Below are 15,108 nucleotides of genomic sequence, written 5' to 3'. Positions count from 1 at the left end.
CTGGCGAATCCCATGAAGGGAAACTGGAGACCTTCTGGGTGGAACTCGAAGGCCTCCAGTGGTCGGGTGCCGCACCCCTCAATGGTCAGTTTGCCATCCACATATGGGGCGTGCATGGCAAACCGCAATGGGTTGTTCTTGTGAAAGGGTGGGAGTTTTGAGGCATCCGGAACTCCCATGGCCAGCGCCGGAGCTCCGGAGTGGAGGAGGCCTGACATCATCTCCTTTATTGTTTTTTTCTGTTCGGCCACAATGTCAGACACTGACTGGCCGGAGATCTCGGGTCCGGAGGAGCGCCGCAAGGACTCGAATCTCTCATCGACTGCTTCTCTAACCTTCGACAACAAAAGGTTAGCTAGCAGGTCATGGTTAACTCCGGACTCCGCCGCCTTGGATTTCGCAGACTTAGATCTCGATCCCTTTGAAGGGAGAGAATCCTTGGCAGCTGGGGTCTTATCAAAAGAGGTCGATGGCCTAGGGGCTGGAGACAACTCTGACGCCGCTGGCGGAGTCGGCTTGGATCCCTTGGGCAGGGATTTTGATTTAATTGTCTTTTCCTTGGGACGGACAGATCTAGCACTGTCCCAAGTAGTAGAGGTGGACCTAGTAAAGCCCCGGAAGGAAGAGATAAGGAAGGAGTGGGACTGAGGAGGCTACCTGCCTCACTTACCTCGCCACTTACCTGCTCCCCCAGGACTATGGGTTCCGTGTGGATGCTGATGGCAGCCACATCTCCCACCAGCTCTTTGATCCTCCAGAAGGGTTCCTGTTGCTGCCCAGATGGCGTTGATGATGGGGACCGCCAGACTAGGCTTTACTGAAGCCGACAGCGAATTCTTGAAGAGAAGGGTCCCCAGGCTGGCATCCAGGATGTAGGAGCGTCCTGACGGAGCATTCCTTCCATACCCGGAGACCCAGTGTCTCAAGTCCGTCTTGGCCCTCTGGCGGCTGTCATCGTCCGTCTGCGGGAGGGAAGGGAAATTAATACTTCCACCATAGACGGCTTATTTTAAAAATATAAATTGCATGTATAATACAATTTTCCTCAAGGGATTTTAGAAAAAAGGGAAGGGGGGGATGATTAGTGTTTACCTGGTCATTAACTAGAATCAGCACCATGTCATAGCAAATGGTGCAGGCTTCAGGGTGCCACACCATGTAGGGTGACTCCCCTTCCTCCGCTACGAAAGAGATGGAGCAGTTGGCATGGGACCGGCATACTTCGTATCCCACGGGATCGCTGAGGGAGGCGGAGCACCCTTGCGCCAGGCAACGCACCTTCTAAGGGAAATTATTAATGAGCAACATCCCCTAAGGAGGAAATGGAACTTAAACTAGGTAAGCTCACAAATACTTATTTAGTTGCATGAAACTGACAAGTTATTACAAAAATGGTCATATATTCAGTGCAAAAAGAAAACTCAAATTGTGCATAACTAAAAAGAAATCAAATTGTACATTATTGAAAAATCACAAAATGTAATTTTATGCCAACTCAGAGGATTTATTTTCCTTGTCCCTCTTCTAGGTTGGCGGTCAGCACACGAGTCAGCAGGGGGAAGTGAACGAGTGGTTGGGGAATCCTGCAATCTCATTTCTCGGAGATGTTTTCTGTTTCTCCTTGATACTCTTCCCCTACCAGCTAGTTTTATGACATATTGACAGTCTCTTTTCATTTCAATGACTTTTGCAATACGATCCCAGGCCTTAAAGACAACATTTTGCACTGCTACTGTGGTACCTGGTTGCAAGGGGCAGAGTCTCTTTGAACTCAAATCATGACGGAACTTGACATTTCTCAAGTGTCTACCCATCTTCTTCTCTCTGTCTATGATAATGTCTGCCCACTGCTCTGTTATCTTATGCTAGCTTTTAATCACGGGGACTGAGTCTGAGTTGTCGTCCCATTGCTAATTGTGCCAGTGATTTATCGATGTATCTTAGGGGCGTATTTCTATATTGCAAAATGGCTCTTGCAAAACTATGTGTTGAGGCTTCCGTCGCTTCTTGCGTTATCCTGAATGGTTCTTTTCACTGTACGTTCCGCTGCCTTTGCCCTCCCATTGGATTGGGGGTAATGGACTGAGGATATTCTCATCCTAACCTACCATTTCTATAGGAAGCTAGCCATTTCAGTGCTTACCAAATTGCAATGAGCACGTAATCACGTTCCACTTTTATGATTTTTGTTTTTGTTTTCTCTTCCATATAACACCATTTTGTCGTCATTATGCCAGACACTTCTCTTCTGTATAATACTTGATGAACCTTCAATTTCATGAAAAGCGTAATACATTTATTTTAGAGAAGGGATGTAGGATGTTTCCATATGTTGCATATGAAAGTTACTTGTATTCCTGCCAAAATGTGTTTAAGGCGGCAGAAATTGAGTCTGCGGCAGTCTCTCTGGAGTAAGCATGGCCTCAGCATTGTCAGGTGCATTTCTGCCCATCATGTTGTATAGGATTACGTGAATATACAGCTATTGCATATTACTCGTGTTTGAGTATACCTAACCTGCTTACAAGTTTTCATGGAAGAAATCTGTAGCTCAACTGGCTGAGCGGATTTTTGTCTAGCTGCAGTACCCACCATCCTCTTCTCAATTTAGGAATCAGCTAACTCTAGCTGTAAGTAAGATTCATCCCAAATAATATAAATTTTCCTCTACTACACTTGTCATTGTTTGGGTGTTCCCATTGGCAGTGTTAGTCAGGTCTTAAAATTGCAGCATTCTCTGTAGGTTCTTGAGAGGAAGATTCACATACATATTATTTAGAATACACAGATAGAAAAGTTTTAAAATTACTTTGCAGTTTAAGCTTTCTATCTCAGATTACAGCTCCTAGTATATCATGGAAAGACACAAGGGCTAATTGCATAGACCAATAATAAGAATCTTTCAGGCAGATCCCAGTTCTCAGTTGACCTGTCCAGGAGAGTTGAGAGTTAGATTCTCTCCACCTAAATTGTGGTTTTGGCTAAATTATAAAAGAATAGATTTGTGGTGAAACAAATTTTAAAACAAAATAAATTTTTCCTTACAAACCTTTTCTTATGAAGGGAATTTTTCCTCCCAGTCCTACTAATTTCTTGTAGCTCATGGAAGGAAACTTTTCATACATGAGATCATGGTGTAATATATGAATGTTAATGATAATACTCCTGTCATTACTCATGTATTTACCAAACTGCATATGTATACAGTATTGAGGTGTCAATTGTCCTGACTTAAACATTCGGAGGCTACTGTACATTTTAGGACAATAAACTTGGACTAGGCTATACACAATTCAAACCCTAGGGTAATATTGTAAAGGTACCTCATACGCCTAGGCTAATATTCTAGGCCTATTCTTAGTTGAAAACTGGCACTTGATGTCGGAGATGGTCAATTCTTCATTGTTGTGGTAAGGGTTGAGGGAAAGGCTGGCGCCCGCGGTGTTTTTTAATATTTCCTCTATACAGTAGGTGGATATATTGTAAAAGCAACTTATTCCTAGTTGTATTCCTTTCATAAAAGTTAGAACCAACACTGTTTCTTACATTGGACCCCTATACTAGTTCCCTGTACGTAATCCAAACAGTTCATTTAGGAAGGCAATCTTGTGCCAAAGAGCATGCAATCATTAGGCCTAGGCTATGCTGTACTCATACCTTAACTTAACTGTTACACATCACAGTTAGCCTGATTCACATCTTAGTCTACATTTTATGGTACAATTGCAACCACATGCAAACTCAACATGGTGCAACTTATGTAACAGTACCATTACAATTCTTGGTAATTGGCAGTTATACCAAAGTAAAAGTACAAAGGAACACTCAAGTGTCATGGCAACATGTACATTATAAACTAAGACATGTGTATACCTTTTACAAGGGAGAAATACGTCATTTCAAATGAATATAAGGGGAGGTAAATTTGTTTCCCCTCAGCGTTGTCGTACCGTCTCGAACAGAGCAATTGAAGCTTATGAAACTGCGCACTTGGTTACAGTGGCGTACAGTGGTACCTCGAGATACGAAATTAATCCGTTCCGAGGCGCCCTTCGTATCATGAGGTTTTCGTATCTTGGACCACATTTTACATGTAAAATGGCTAATCCGTTCCAAGCCCTCCAAAAACACCCCGGTAAATTTCATAATAAAGCTAAATTGACCTATAAACAATGAAATACTACAACAAATTGGACCATTCAATACCTAAAATAATGTAATGCTAATTACCTATAAATAAAGTGTATTAGTGTACATGGTATACAAGAAATACTGTACGTATGTAGTAAAATGTGGAAGCTTACCTTTCGAGTGAGGCTATCTCCGAAAGTGGCGGCAGAGGAGGAGGACAAACGGCAGATACGTATGTACACTTAACTTTACAAAACATAAAAAAATGTAAGGAAAACTAAACTAAAATTTACGAAACACATTAACAAAACTGTAACACTTAACTTGACAAAAAAAATTAAAATTAAGAATTTTTTTTATTATTTTTTTTTTTCCCAGCTTCATCATCACTTTCAACTTTGTTTTTTATCACTTGGTTCTTCCTTTTTGCTTACTCCTGCTAATGCTAAAGGCCTCTTTAAAAAATAACTATCCAAGGAAGATTGCTTCTGCCTACTTTTCACAATGTTCCTGAAACGACTCAGACAAACGTCATTGAACTGCGCAAGCACACGACCTGTGTGAACCTTTTCGTTGTGTCTTTTTTTCTATAAACGATTGCACTTTATGAAAAGCGGCTAGAACATCCTTAATTGCTGCCGTTGTCATAGGGTCGCTCTCCTCCTCTTCCTCGCCGCTGCTAGAGAACTCCTCTTGAACGACGTTATGTTGCATGGCCTCCAACTCCTTCAGGTCATCCGTTGTAAGCTCCTCTTGGTGCTCCTCGAGAAGGTCGTTGATGTCGTCCTCGTCGACGACCAGCCCCATGGACTTGCTGAGTGCAACGATCTCGTCAAGATCTGGTTGCAAAACAGTTTCAAGATCGTCAACAGTTTCTGAATCTGCAGCACCAGCTTCGCCCACGTCGAATCCCTCGAAGTCTCGGGCGGATACAACATCAGGCTCCTTCCAAAATTCACGCAAGGTGAGGTTTGTGGTATCGGTGATGTCGAAACATCTCTTGAAAAGATGTTTCGTGTACAGCTTCTTAAAGTTCAATATCACTTGCTGGTCCATGGGCTGGAGGAGAGGGGTGGTGTTAGGCGGAAGATAAAGAACCTTGATGAAGGAATACTCCGCTAGGATATCTTCCTCGAGTCCAGGAGGGTGGGGAGGGGCATTGTCCAACACCAGCAGACATTTCAGGGGGAGGCACTTCTCTTCCAAGAATTTCTTCACGGTCGGGCCGAAACACAGATTTACCCACTCTGTGAACAAAAGCCTCGTTACCCAGGCTTTTGCATTAGCCCTCCACATCACTGGAAGCTTCTCCTTAAGCACTTTGTGGGCCTTGAAGGCTCGAGGAGTCTCGGAATGATACACCACTAGGGGCTTCACCTTGCAATCCCCACTGGCATTGGAACAAAGTGCGAGCGTAAGCCTGTCTTTCATAGGCTTATGCCTGGGTAGCTTTTTCTCTTCCTCCGTGATGTACGTCCGACGAGGCATTTTTTTCCCCATGCCGCACCACCGAATGGATGCCAGTCTGTTTACAAAATTTCTCGAACCATCCATGCGAAGCCTTGAACTCTGGGGTTTGCGTTGAAGTCCCTTCCCCTCCGTCGTCTTCCTCCTAGGCAATCAAATTGCCAAAAATAGCGCTGGCCTTGTGGGCGATTGCTGTCTCCGTTATCGTATCGCCAGCGATTTTTTTGTCTTTTATCCAGACAAGAAGCAGCCGTTCCATCTCGTTGTGCACGTGGGTCCTCTTGCTGGACAAAATAGTGATGCCCTTGGAAGGTGTAGCGAGAGCATTCGTTTCTTTCCGTGAATTTCAACTTTCATGGGACCCATGACTACGTATATAGTACGTATACGTAATTTACGTATATAAGTAGAATAAAGTTTTCACACAACACGATAAAGTACGTATACTGCAATGAAATCAGTAATGAATTTATGTTACTAAACGAAATCGTTAGACTAAACGAATACCGCGTGCGTACGATAATGATGCTGCTACCGAGTGGCCAAGGCACGCCGCTACATACATAGATGCATCATGGGAGGGATGCTGACCAATAGGAGAGAAGGATCTCATGGCGGTGACTAGCATCAGGGAGCCAATGGGAGAGCAGGAGGATGGTGGCGAGTCTACTCAGTTGGCGGCGCGAGAGTTTCAAAATTGTTATCGGTGGTTTGGGCAAATCTCGGACTTTACAGAAACCTTTTGTATCTTGAAAACTTTTTGTATGTAGAGCCGTTAAATTTTTTGTATTAGCTTTCGTATCTCGAGTTTTTCGTAAGTTGAGCCTTTCGTATCTTGAGGTACCACTGTACTTAAGTACGTACACTCGATCGTAGACAACCTCAACTTCAAATGGCAAACTTAACATCTTGATAAGATGAAAACCAATTCGGTTTTCCAGTCCACCAATTTCCATGGGTACTGTCATAAATTTAAAATCAATTATTTCCATCATTACAATGGAATATATCCATCCATTTGGCTTAGTATGGCTGACTGCTGGTTATCTTTTAAAGCCAGGGTCATCACTTACATGGAATGTAATAGTTCAGATCACATTCACCTCCTTTACCTTGGGTGTCTTTAAGAAGAATTGAAAGTCGTGAACAATTTTCTGACCATAAAATGGGCTAAATTACAAGGAAGGGTTTGTAAAAAGAACCTATTTTCAAAAAGTAATGTTTTTTAATGCATTTTCAGGTAAACAAGAGGTATTGAATGAAAAAGCAAACCTAGAATGTGAAGCATTAGAATTCCTCATTGGACTCAGCCTCACCATTGAAGATATAAATACTTTGAAAGTTTCAGGTAAGATCTTTTTGTTCTTTACAACTGTTTTCTGTGTACTACAGAAGCCTGAGATAGTATGTGGTTCATAAGTTATTTGTCATTCCCTTAGGTAAAAGTATTTAAAGGGTAAAGTATAAGTTATTTGTCATTTCTAGACGTAAAAGTATTTGAAGAATGAGGGTGAAGTTCATAAGTTATTTCATTCCCTTAGGTAAAAGTATTTAAAGGGTAAAGTATAAAGGTATTTGGGTCATTTCGTAAGACGTTAAAAGTATTTGAAGAATGAGGTTGATTACTGAAGTTCAATAAGTTTATTTGCATTCCCTTAGGTTAAAAGTATTTAGAAGAATGAGGGTGAAGTAATAAGTCCTTATTTGGTCAAAATTCCCTTAGGTAAAAGTTTAAATTAAAAGAATTGAGGTGAAGGTTCATAAGTTATTTGTCATTCCCTTTGGTAAAAGTATTTAAAGAATGTAGGCGAAGCTCATAAGTTAATTGTCATTCCCTTAGGTAAAATTATTTAAAGAATGAGGGTGAAGTTCATAAGTTAATTGTCATTCCCTTAGGTAAAAGTATTTAAAGAATGTAGGTGAAGTTCATAAGTTAATTGTCATTCTCTCAGGTAAAAGTATTTAAAGAATGTAGGTGAAGTTCATAAGTTAATTGTCATTCCCTTAGGTAAAAGTATTTAAAGAATGTAGGTGAAGTTCATAAGTTAATTGTCATTCCCTTAGGTAAAAGTATTTAAAGAATGAGGGTGAAGTTCATAAGTTATGTGTCATTCCCTTAGGTAAAAGTATTTAAAGAATTAGGGTGAATTTCATAAGTTAATTGTCATTCCCTTAGGTAAAAGTATTTAAAGAATGAGGGTGAAGTTCATAAGTTATATGTCATTCCCTTAGGTAAAAGTATTTAAAGAATGAGGGTGAAGTTCATAAGTTATTTGTCATTCCCTTAGGTAAAAGTATTTAAAGAATAAGGGTGAAGTTCATAAGTTATTTGTCATTCCCTTAGGTAAAAGTATTTAAAGAATGAGGGTGAAGTTCATAAGTTATTTGTCATTCCCTTAGGTAAAATTATTGAAAGAATAAGGGTGAAGTATAAGTTATGTGTCATTCCCTGAGGTAAAAGTATTGAAAGAATGAGAGAGAAGTTCATAAGTTATATGTCATTCCCTTAGGTAAAAGCATTTAAAGAATGAGGGTGAAGTTCATAAGTTATTTGTCATTCCCTTAGGTAAAAGCATTTAAAGAATGAGGGTGAAGTTCATAAGTTATTTGTCATTCCCTTAGGTAAAATTATTGAAAGAATAAGGGTGAAGTTCATAAGTTATTTGTCATTCCCTTAGGTAAAAGTATTGAAAGAATGAGGGTGAAGTTCATAAGTTATATGTCATTCCCTTAGGTAAAAGCATTTAAAGAATGAGGGTGAAGTTCATAAGTTATATGTCATTCCCTTAGGTAAAATTATTGAAAGAATGAGGGTGAAGTTCATAAGTTATTTGTTATTCCCTTAGGTAAACATATTTAAAGAATTAGGGTGAAGTTCATAAGTTATATGTCATTCCCTTAGGTAAAAGTATTTAAAGAATGAGGGTGAAGTTCATAAGTTATTTTTCATTCCCTTAGGTAAAAGTATTGAAAGAGTGAGGGTTAAGTATAAGTTATTTGTCATTCCATTAGGTAAAAGTATTAAAGAATAAGGGTGAAGTATAAGTTATGTGTCATTCCCTTAGTTAAAATTATTGAAAGAATAAGGGTGAAGTATAAGTTATGTGTCATTCTCTTAGGTAAAAGTATTGAAAGAATGAGAGTGAAGTTCATAAGTTATATGTCATTCCCTTAGGTAAAAGCATTTAAAGAATGAGGGTGAAGTTCATAAGTTATTTGTCATTCCCTTAGGTAAAAGTATTGAAAGAATGAGGGTGAAGTTCATAAGTTATATGTCATTCCCTTAGGTAAAAGCATTTAAAGAATGAGGGTGAAGTTCATAAGTTATATGTCATTCCCTTAGGTAAAATTATTGAAAGAATGAGGGTAAATTTCATAAGTTATTTGTTATTCCCTTAGGTAAGCATATTTAAAGAATTAGGGTGAAGTTCATAAATTATTTGTCATTCCCTTAGGTAAAAGTATTTAAAGAATGAGGATGAAGTATAAGTTATTTGTCATCCCCTCATTGTTGACAGTTTTGATCTCAATCAGTATAGGAGTTAAATGTTTTATTGATCATTGGGTAAGTAGTTCTATGTTTGTGCTAAAATTATTTATTTTTACACATGTAACTTACCAAGTAATTACATGTAGCTGAAAGCTTCCTACCAAATCACTCAAAATACTCCAAATTTTGTGGCAGCGCAGCTATTGTTAGTGTAGGTGAATAGGACTAAGGCCTCAATAGGACCCGCCTACTTCGGGACCGATGGGTAGCCTACAAAACTGCTGAGAGAACCAATTTGATTTATGTCGGCTCCTGGCTAACATCGGTGGTTTTTGCAGTCGGCTTTCGTTATTGTTTGGACATTTTCCAGTATCTTTGGTGAAGTACTCAATTATTTTATGGTTGTTTACATAAATAGCTAGATCACTTATGTCAGATTCAAGCTCTTCGAGCATTAGATAGTGTTCAGAAGGATGTAGAACTAGATTGACTAAGTTCTCATATAACTCGTACACCAAATGGATTAAATTTAGGGGGGCAGGATTGTTCAAGGGAATTAACTTGTTCAGAGTGTGTGGATTGGAATGAATCTACAGTGCAGCCGTGTCACTCCCCACCCCACTTTTTCACATTTTTGTGGAACACATTACGCATTCACTTTTCCATGGATAACTTTCACTAGTTTGCAGATTTTTATTAGGGCAGTATTTCTAAAACTTTCACTAATTCGCTTTTTTTTCCGTAGAGAACACTGTATTCACTCATTACTGTATTTTTTCATTAAAATATAAGAGAGAGAAAGAACTGTGGTTTTTACATCCAAGTCTAAGCACACTATAAATGAATTTAAGTGAAAGTGTTTCACAGATATTTTGCTGCTGTTTTTTTATTAAAGGATATGTAGTATACTGTTTGAGACAGACAGACAAACTGGTTTTTACATCATGTCTTAAGTACAGTGTAAATGGGTTCTGTAAGTGAAGTAATGAATGTTTCATTAATATTTTTTTTTTAATTAAAGGGTTTTTTGTTAGGATATGAATACCCTCGATTTTCATTTAGCAGAATTCTTTGTGCTGATTCTTCAGCACATTGATCTCAGGCATAGGACCACGACTTCCCCTGTGAATAACCTTCACTGCTTGAGGCCCTTGCTCTTCCAGGAGAGGCAAGGATTTTTGTAGGGCTGCCACAGTCCTTTCTTGTGAGGGCATTCTAGACTATATGAATAACTTTTCTTCAAACAAGTTCATTCAGAGTTTAGAGATGCCCAGTCAAGCTCTCTTCCCCTCTGCTGCTGTGATGGGAGCGAGTCTTCTTTACCTAGGAGGGGGCCAGTTCTAATTGCAGATTGTTCTGTCTCCACTTCATCCAGACTTGGGTCTCTCAATGTCAGATGAAGATCCTGTATGATCAAGCCCTCCAGCGGTCAAGTTAGCCCTCCTGCCTCTGAGTTGGACTCCAACAATGAAGGGTGGATGACAAGTCGACACCAGAAGGCCAAAAGGTTCCTAAAGGGGGAAGAGGCCCCACTCCAAATCATTGCTCCTTTGCTAGATCCCGTAATTTTGCCTCACTGCAGATGGAGAGCAGTCTTTGTAATGATAGCTATAAGCAGAAATAATAGTAGATAGGGTAGTGTAAAAACAGAAAGAGAGAGAATAATCAAAGTACAGTGAAAATAATGAAAAGAGAATAATCAGAGTATGTACTGTGAAAATAACAAGAGAGAGAGAGAGAGAGAGAGAGAGAGAGAGAGAGAGAGAGAGAGAGAGAGAGAGAGAGAGAGAGAGAGAGAGAGAGAGTAATCAAATTACAGTGAAAATAATGAGAAAGAGAGAGAGAAGGCGAGAGATCAGAGTATGCACAGTGAAAATAATGAGAAAGAGGAAGAGGAAGAGAGAGAGAGAGAGAATTGAGCTTTGGTGTGTGAGCAAGAATTTGATCAACAAAACCTTAGTCATAGGAAGTTGAACCATAATACCATCACAATTAAAATCTTGAGACTGTCATAAAATCTTTAACCCGTGACCTCGCACCAAACATGCTCAGCTTCTATCGAGAGTGCAGCTCCACCTCCAGGAGGAGGTATTAACATGTTAAATTATTGGCTCCCCCTGGAAAAGGAGAATTAACATGTTAACCCCACCTAAAAGGGGATGGGGACAAGATAAGGAAAGACCTCTCCACGAATCAAGAATCGGGCAGAGAACCAGATCCTACACCGCCTAAGGAGGTGGTGCCGAATTCGAACCAAGGGTGGCTGAATTTCAGAACGACAGAAGCAACGAGAGAGGACCGGCAGCCGTCGTTCAGAAAAGAAGTAGAAGATTACTAATCCAGAACTAACATTAAGATAAGCATAAAGTTAAACATAGAACCAGACTGCAGAATGAATCATTTAGAAGAAAGAAGCAGGTAAGCGAATATAACTCGAACACGCTACCATACAAAAACACACCACGTCTTCATGTGCATTTGTGTTGGACTTAGAAGCCAGAAACAGAGATTTAAAGATGACAGTCAGACCAAACAGAATCATCAAAAAATGTAGAAATTGCCAACTTCCCGAGAAGGAACATTGATTTCCAGCTACTAGATCCAACTAAACGGACAAGGAAAGCAGTGATTTGCAAGTTCCCGACTTCCTTGCCCCTAGATCCAATTCTTTAGCTGGAGAATGTCCTCGGGGCCCAGAAATGCATTGGTAAATCAGGGAACCCAACAAAGAAAGTCATTGCCACCTTCAAGGGACACATTCCAAGTCACTTTTCCCTTGGTGTATGGGGAACATTCCCTACTTAAGCCTACACACCTGAGCGATTAAGATGCTTTAAGTGCCAGAGGTTTGGCCATCACAGCAGCCGCTGCACAGCAAAGGAGAAGTGTGGGATATGCAGCAGACCACACCCCATGAAACAGCGCCTCGACATCTACAAAAGAGGAGAAGCAGTGACAAGTAAATGCTCCAATTGTTCCTGTCAACACCATGCCTGGAACAAGCACTGTAGTGCCCGATTGGAGAGAGTTGCAAGGATGAAAGGCACTTTTCCACCCTCAGGACCGTCAGGGCCGACTCCTAAGCCAAAACAGTAAGTGGAATCTACAAGAATAAAACCACAGCAACAGCACAGGAACACTCACCCAGACCTAGGAAAGGACGTCGAACTCCAAGAAAAAAGGTCGACTGCACGCCAAAACCACAAAAAACTGAGCCTTCACCTTACCTTCCTTCTTATCCAGATCCCCTTCCACCTCGCAATCCTGAACCTCATCTTCACATCCATCTCCTTCTTCCTCCGATGTTCCAGCCAGTTCTAGCTGAAAGAGTGCCACAACAGGCAGTGATAATTGTATAACCATCACAGTTGAAGGGATTATTATTCTCTTTTGAGAAGCTGACAGGGAAAACTTGTCGACAGAAGAACACTGCTGAAATGTGCAGAACCCCACCTCATCCAAAACCCTCGGGCCAAAGCAGCTGCCATTTGCTTTGAATATCAGCTGCCCTTTCAAATATCACACCAGAAATTTTAAATTTCCACAAAATAAGTAAAATCTTTGGAGTACTCTCCTTAGATTTTCATCCTTTTCCTCGATCTGTAATTTTTCCATTTTCTTTCCTGGTTCTCTAAGACTCAACCAGGATTTTCTGCTGTCGAACTTTTCTCCTACTGATGGTTACCACAAGGTTTAATAAGGTTTGTTTTATAACCACCTTTTTTTCTGTCTCATTATAGAACACATCTACTGCTCTGAAAGCAAGAGCCCACGCTGATGTTATATTGGCTTAATCTTAAACAACAATAACAACAACCAAGGCCATTGATAACCAGAGACTGCCTGTGTTCCCAATAGGTTGGTTTGAGTTAGAGGTATTAGGAGGGGGAGGAGATACTTAAAGAGCATGATGTTGTGTCTGAGAGAGAACACTACAGTGGTACCTTGAGATACGAAAGGCTCAACTTACGAAGAACTCGAGATACAAAAGCCAATACGAAAAATTTAACGGCTCTACATACAAAAAGTTTTCAAGATACGAAAGGTTTCTGTAAAGTCCGAGATTCGCCCGAACCACCGATAACAATTTTGAAACTCACGCGCCGCCAACTTAGTAGACTCGCCACCATCCTCCTGCTCTCCCATTGGTTCCTGATGCTAGTCGCGGCCATGAGATCCTTCTCTCCTATTGGCCAGCGTCCTTCCCATCATGCATCTATGTACGTGGTGGCGTGCCTCGGCCACTCGGTACCAGCATTGTTATAGTACGCACGCGGTATTCGTTTCGGGATCGTCAATGTGTATTTTTTAAAAAAATTTCTCTTATCTTTTCACAGAAAATGGAAAAAGAAGAGCACCTCTTGAGTGACAACATATATGATATGATTGACCAAGATCTCTCTCGTGGGATAAGTGACCAAGATCTCTCACATGGGATAAGTGATCAAGGTCTCTCTCATGGGATAACTGGAAACTTTGCAAGCTTGGTAGAATCTCCACTCCCTGCTGAACAGAGGGTGTTGACCAATCATTTACAACATGCATACCAGTATAATCAAGGCACTTCAGTTTATGTTGAAGGTCAGCAGCCGAACATTCAGTACCCAAATCAGTTGCAGAGAGATCATTTGGTTGAACAGGGTTTTGATGGACACCAGGGCCAACAGAGTCATGAGGTACAACAATTAGTAGATAATTATCAAGACGGGCAGCCGTTAATGAACACTACGAGTTTATAGAAAAAAGACACCCCAAAAAGGCTCACGCAGGTCGTATGCTTGCGCAGTTTGATGACATTTGCCTGAGTCGTTTCAGGAACATTGTGAAAAGTAGGCAGAAGCAATCTTTCTTGGATCGTTATTTTTTAAAGAGGCCTTTAGCATTAGCAGGAGTCAGCAAAAAGGAAGAACCAAGTGATAAAAAAGAAAGTTGTAAGCAAAAAGGAAGAACCAAGTGATAAAAAACAGAAAGTTGAAAGTGGTGATGAAGTTAAAATTGTTTAAAAAAAAAAAAAAAAAAAACGCAAAGTAAAAAAGAAAAAAAGAAAAAACTACGCAAAGTAAAAGAAAAAAGAAAAAAAAGTTAAAAAGAAAAAAAAGAAAAAAAAAAAGGCAGAAATTAAGGATGTTCTAGCCGCTTTTCATAAAGTGCAATCGTTTGTCCTCCTCTGCCGCCACTTTCGGAGATAGCCTCACTCGAAAGGTAAGCTTCCACATTTTACGTGTACACTAATACACTTTATTTACAGGTTATTTTGCATTTTGTTATTAATTTAGGTATTGAATGGTCCAAATTGTTGTAGTATTTCATTATTTATAGGTCAATTTAGCTTTATTATGAAATTTACCGGGGTGTTTTTGGAGGGCTTGGAACGGATTAGCCATTTTACACGTAAAATGTGGTCCAAGATACGAAAACCTCATGATACGAAGGGCGCCTCTGAACGGATTAATTTCGTATCTCGAGGTACCACTGTATGTTGTAAATGGTTTCATACATTTGGCGCTGGTTTGGGCAGAGTAATCTGAACTTGTTTAGCTCAACACAATGCTGAATGATGCCTGTGTTACAATTACTTTTACTTTGGCAGTCTTTTACTTTGTGTCCAGCTCTTAAGTTCTCTGGCACGATCTGAGCGTGATTCTAAAGTGAGATACATATAACAATTAAAAACTGTATGAGGCTCTTGGTACAATTGACCTCTGGAATAATATTTCTGATTCCACTGACTGTCTTTTGCCAACACTGTTTTCACATTACCCCTACCTCAATGCAGGCCTACTTCGTCTTTGCAGGTAACTGCATGTTTCATTGTTTCAAGCTAACTTTGTTATGCTGATCAAATGATTTAAGAAAGTTCTTCTTTGTCAGAGGTTTCACAGAGATATTTCAGTGAGGAATCTAACTCTTGCAAGGAGAATTCAAGCTTCTGGAGGTGATTCTGAATAAAGCTTCTTGTGACTATGTGCAACGTAAAATAAATCAAATATAATACAATACGTTTTTCTGGAAGAAATGTG

The 15,108-nt window shown here is 40.1% G+C and overlaps 1 protein-coding gene across 1 annotated transcript in view; it reads left to right on the top strand.

The window, feature by feature from the left end:
* The window catches only part of LOC135198254 (uncharacterized), a 476,435-nt gene that overhangs the window by 290,862 nt on the left and 170,465 nt on the right, over positions 1–15,108 (top strand). Inside the window, exon 7 of the mRNA XM_064225823.1 lies at positions 6,839–6,946. Within this exon, the coding sequence (XP_064081893.1) occupies positions 6,839–6,946 (108 nt within the window). The remainder of the gene's footprint in view (positions 1–6,838; positions 6,947–15,108) is intronic.

Source organism: Macrobrachium nipponense, chromosome 22 (genome assembly GCF_015104395.2).
Source record: "Macrobrachium nipponense isolate FS-2020 chromosome 22, ASM1510439v2, whole genome shotgun sequence".
In the NCBI taxonomy this organism is placed as follows: Eukaryota; Metazoa; Arthropoda; class Malacostraca; order Decapoda; family Palaemonidae; genus Macrobrachium; species Macrobrachium nipponense.
The sequence above is the reverse complement of the archived record's forward strand: the minus strand, read 5'-3'. Positions and strand labels throughout refer to the sequence as shown.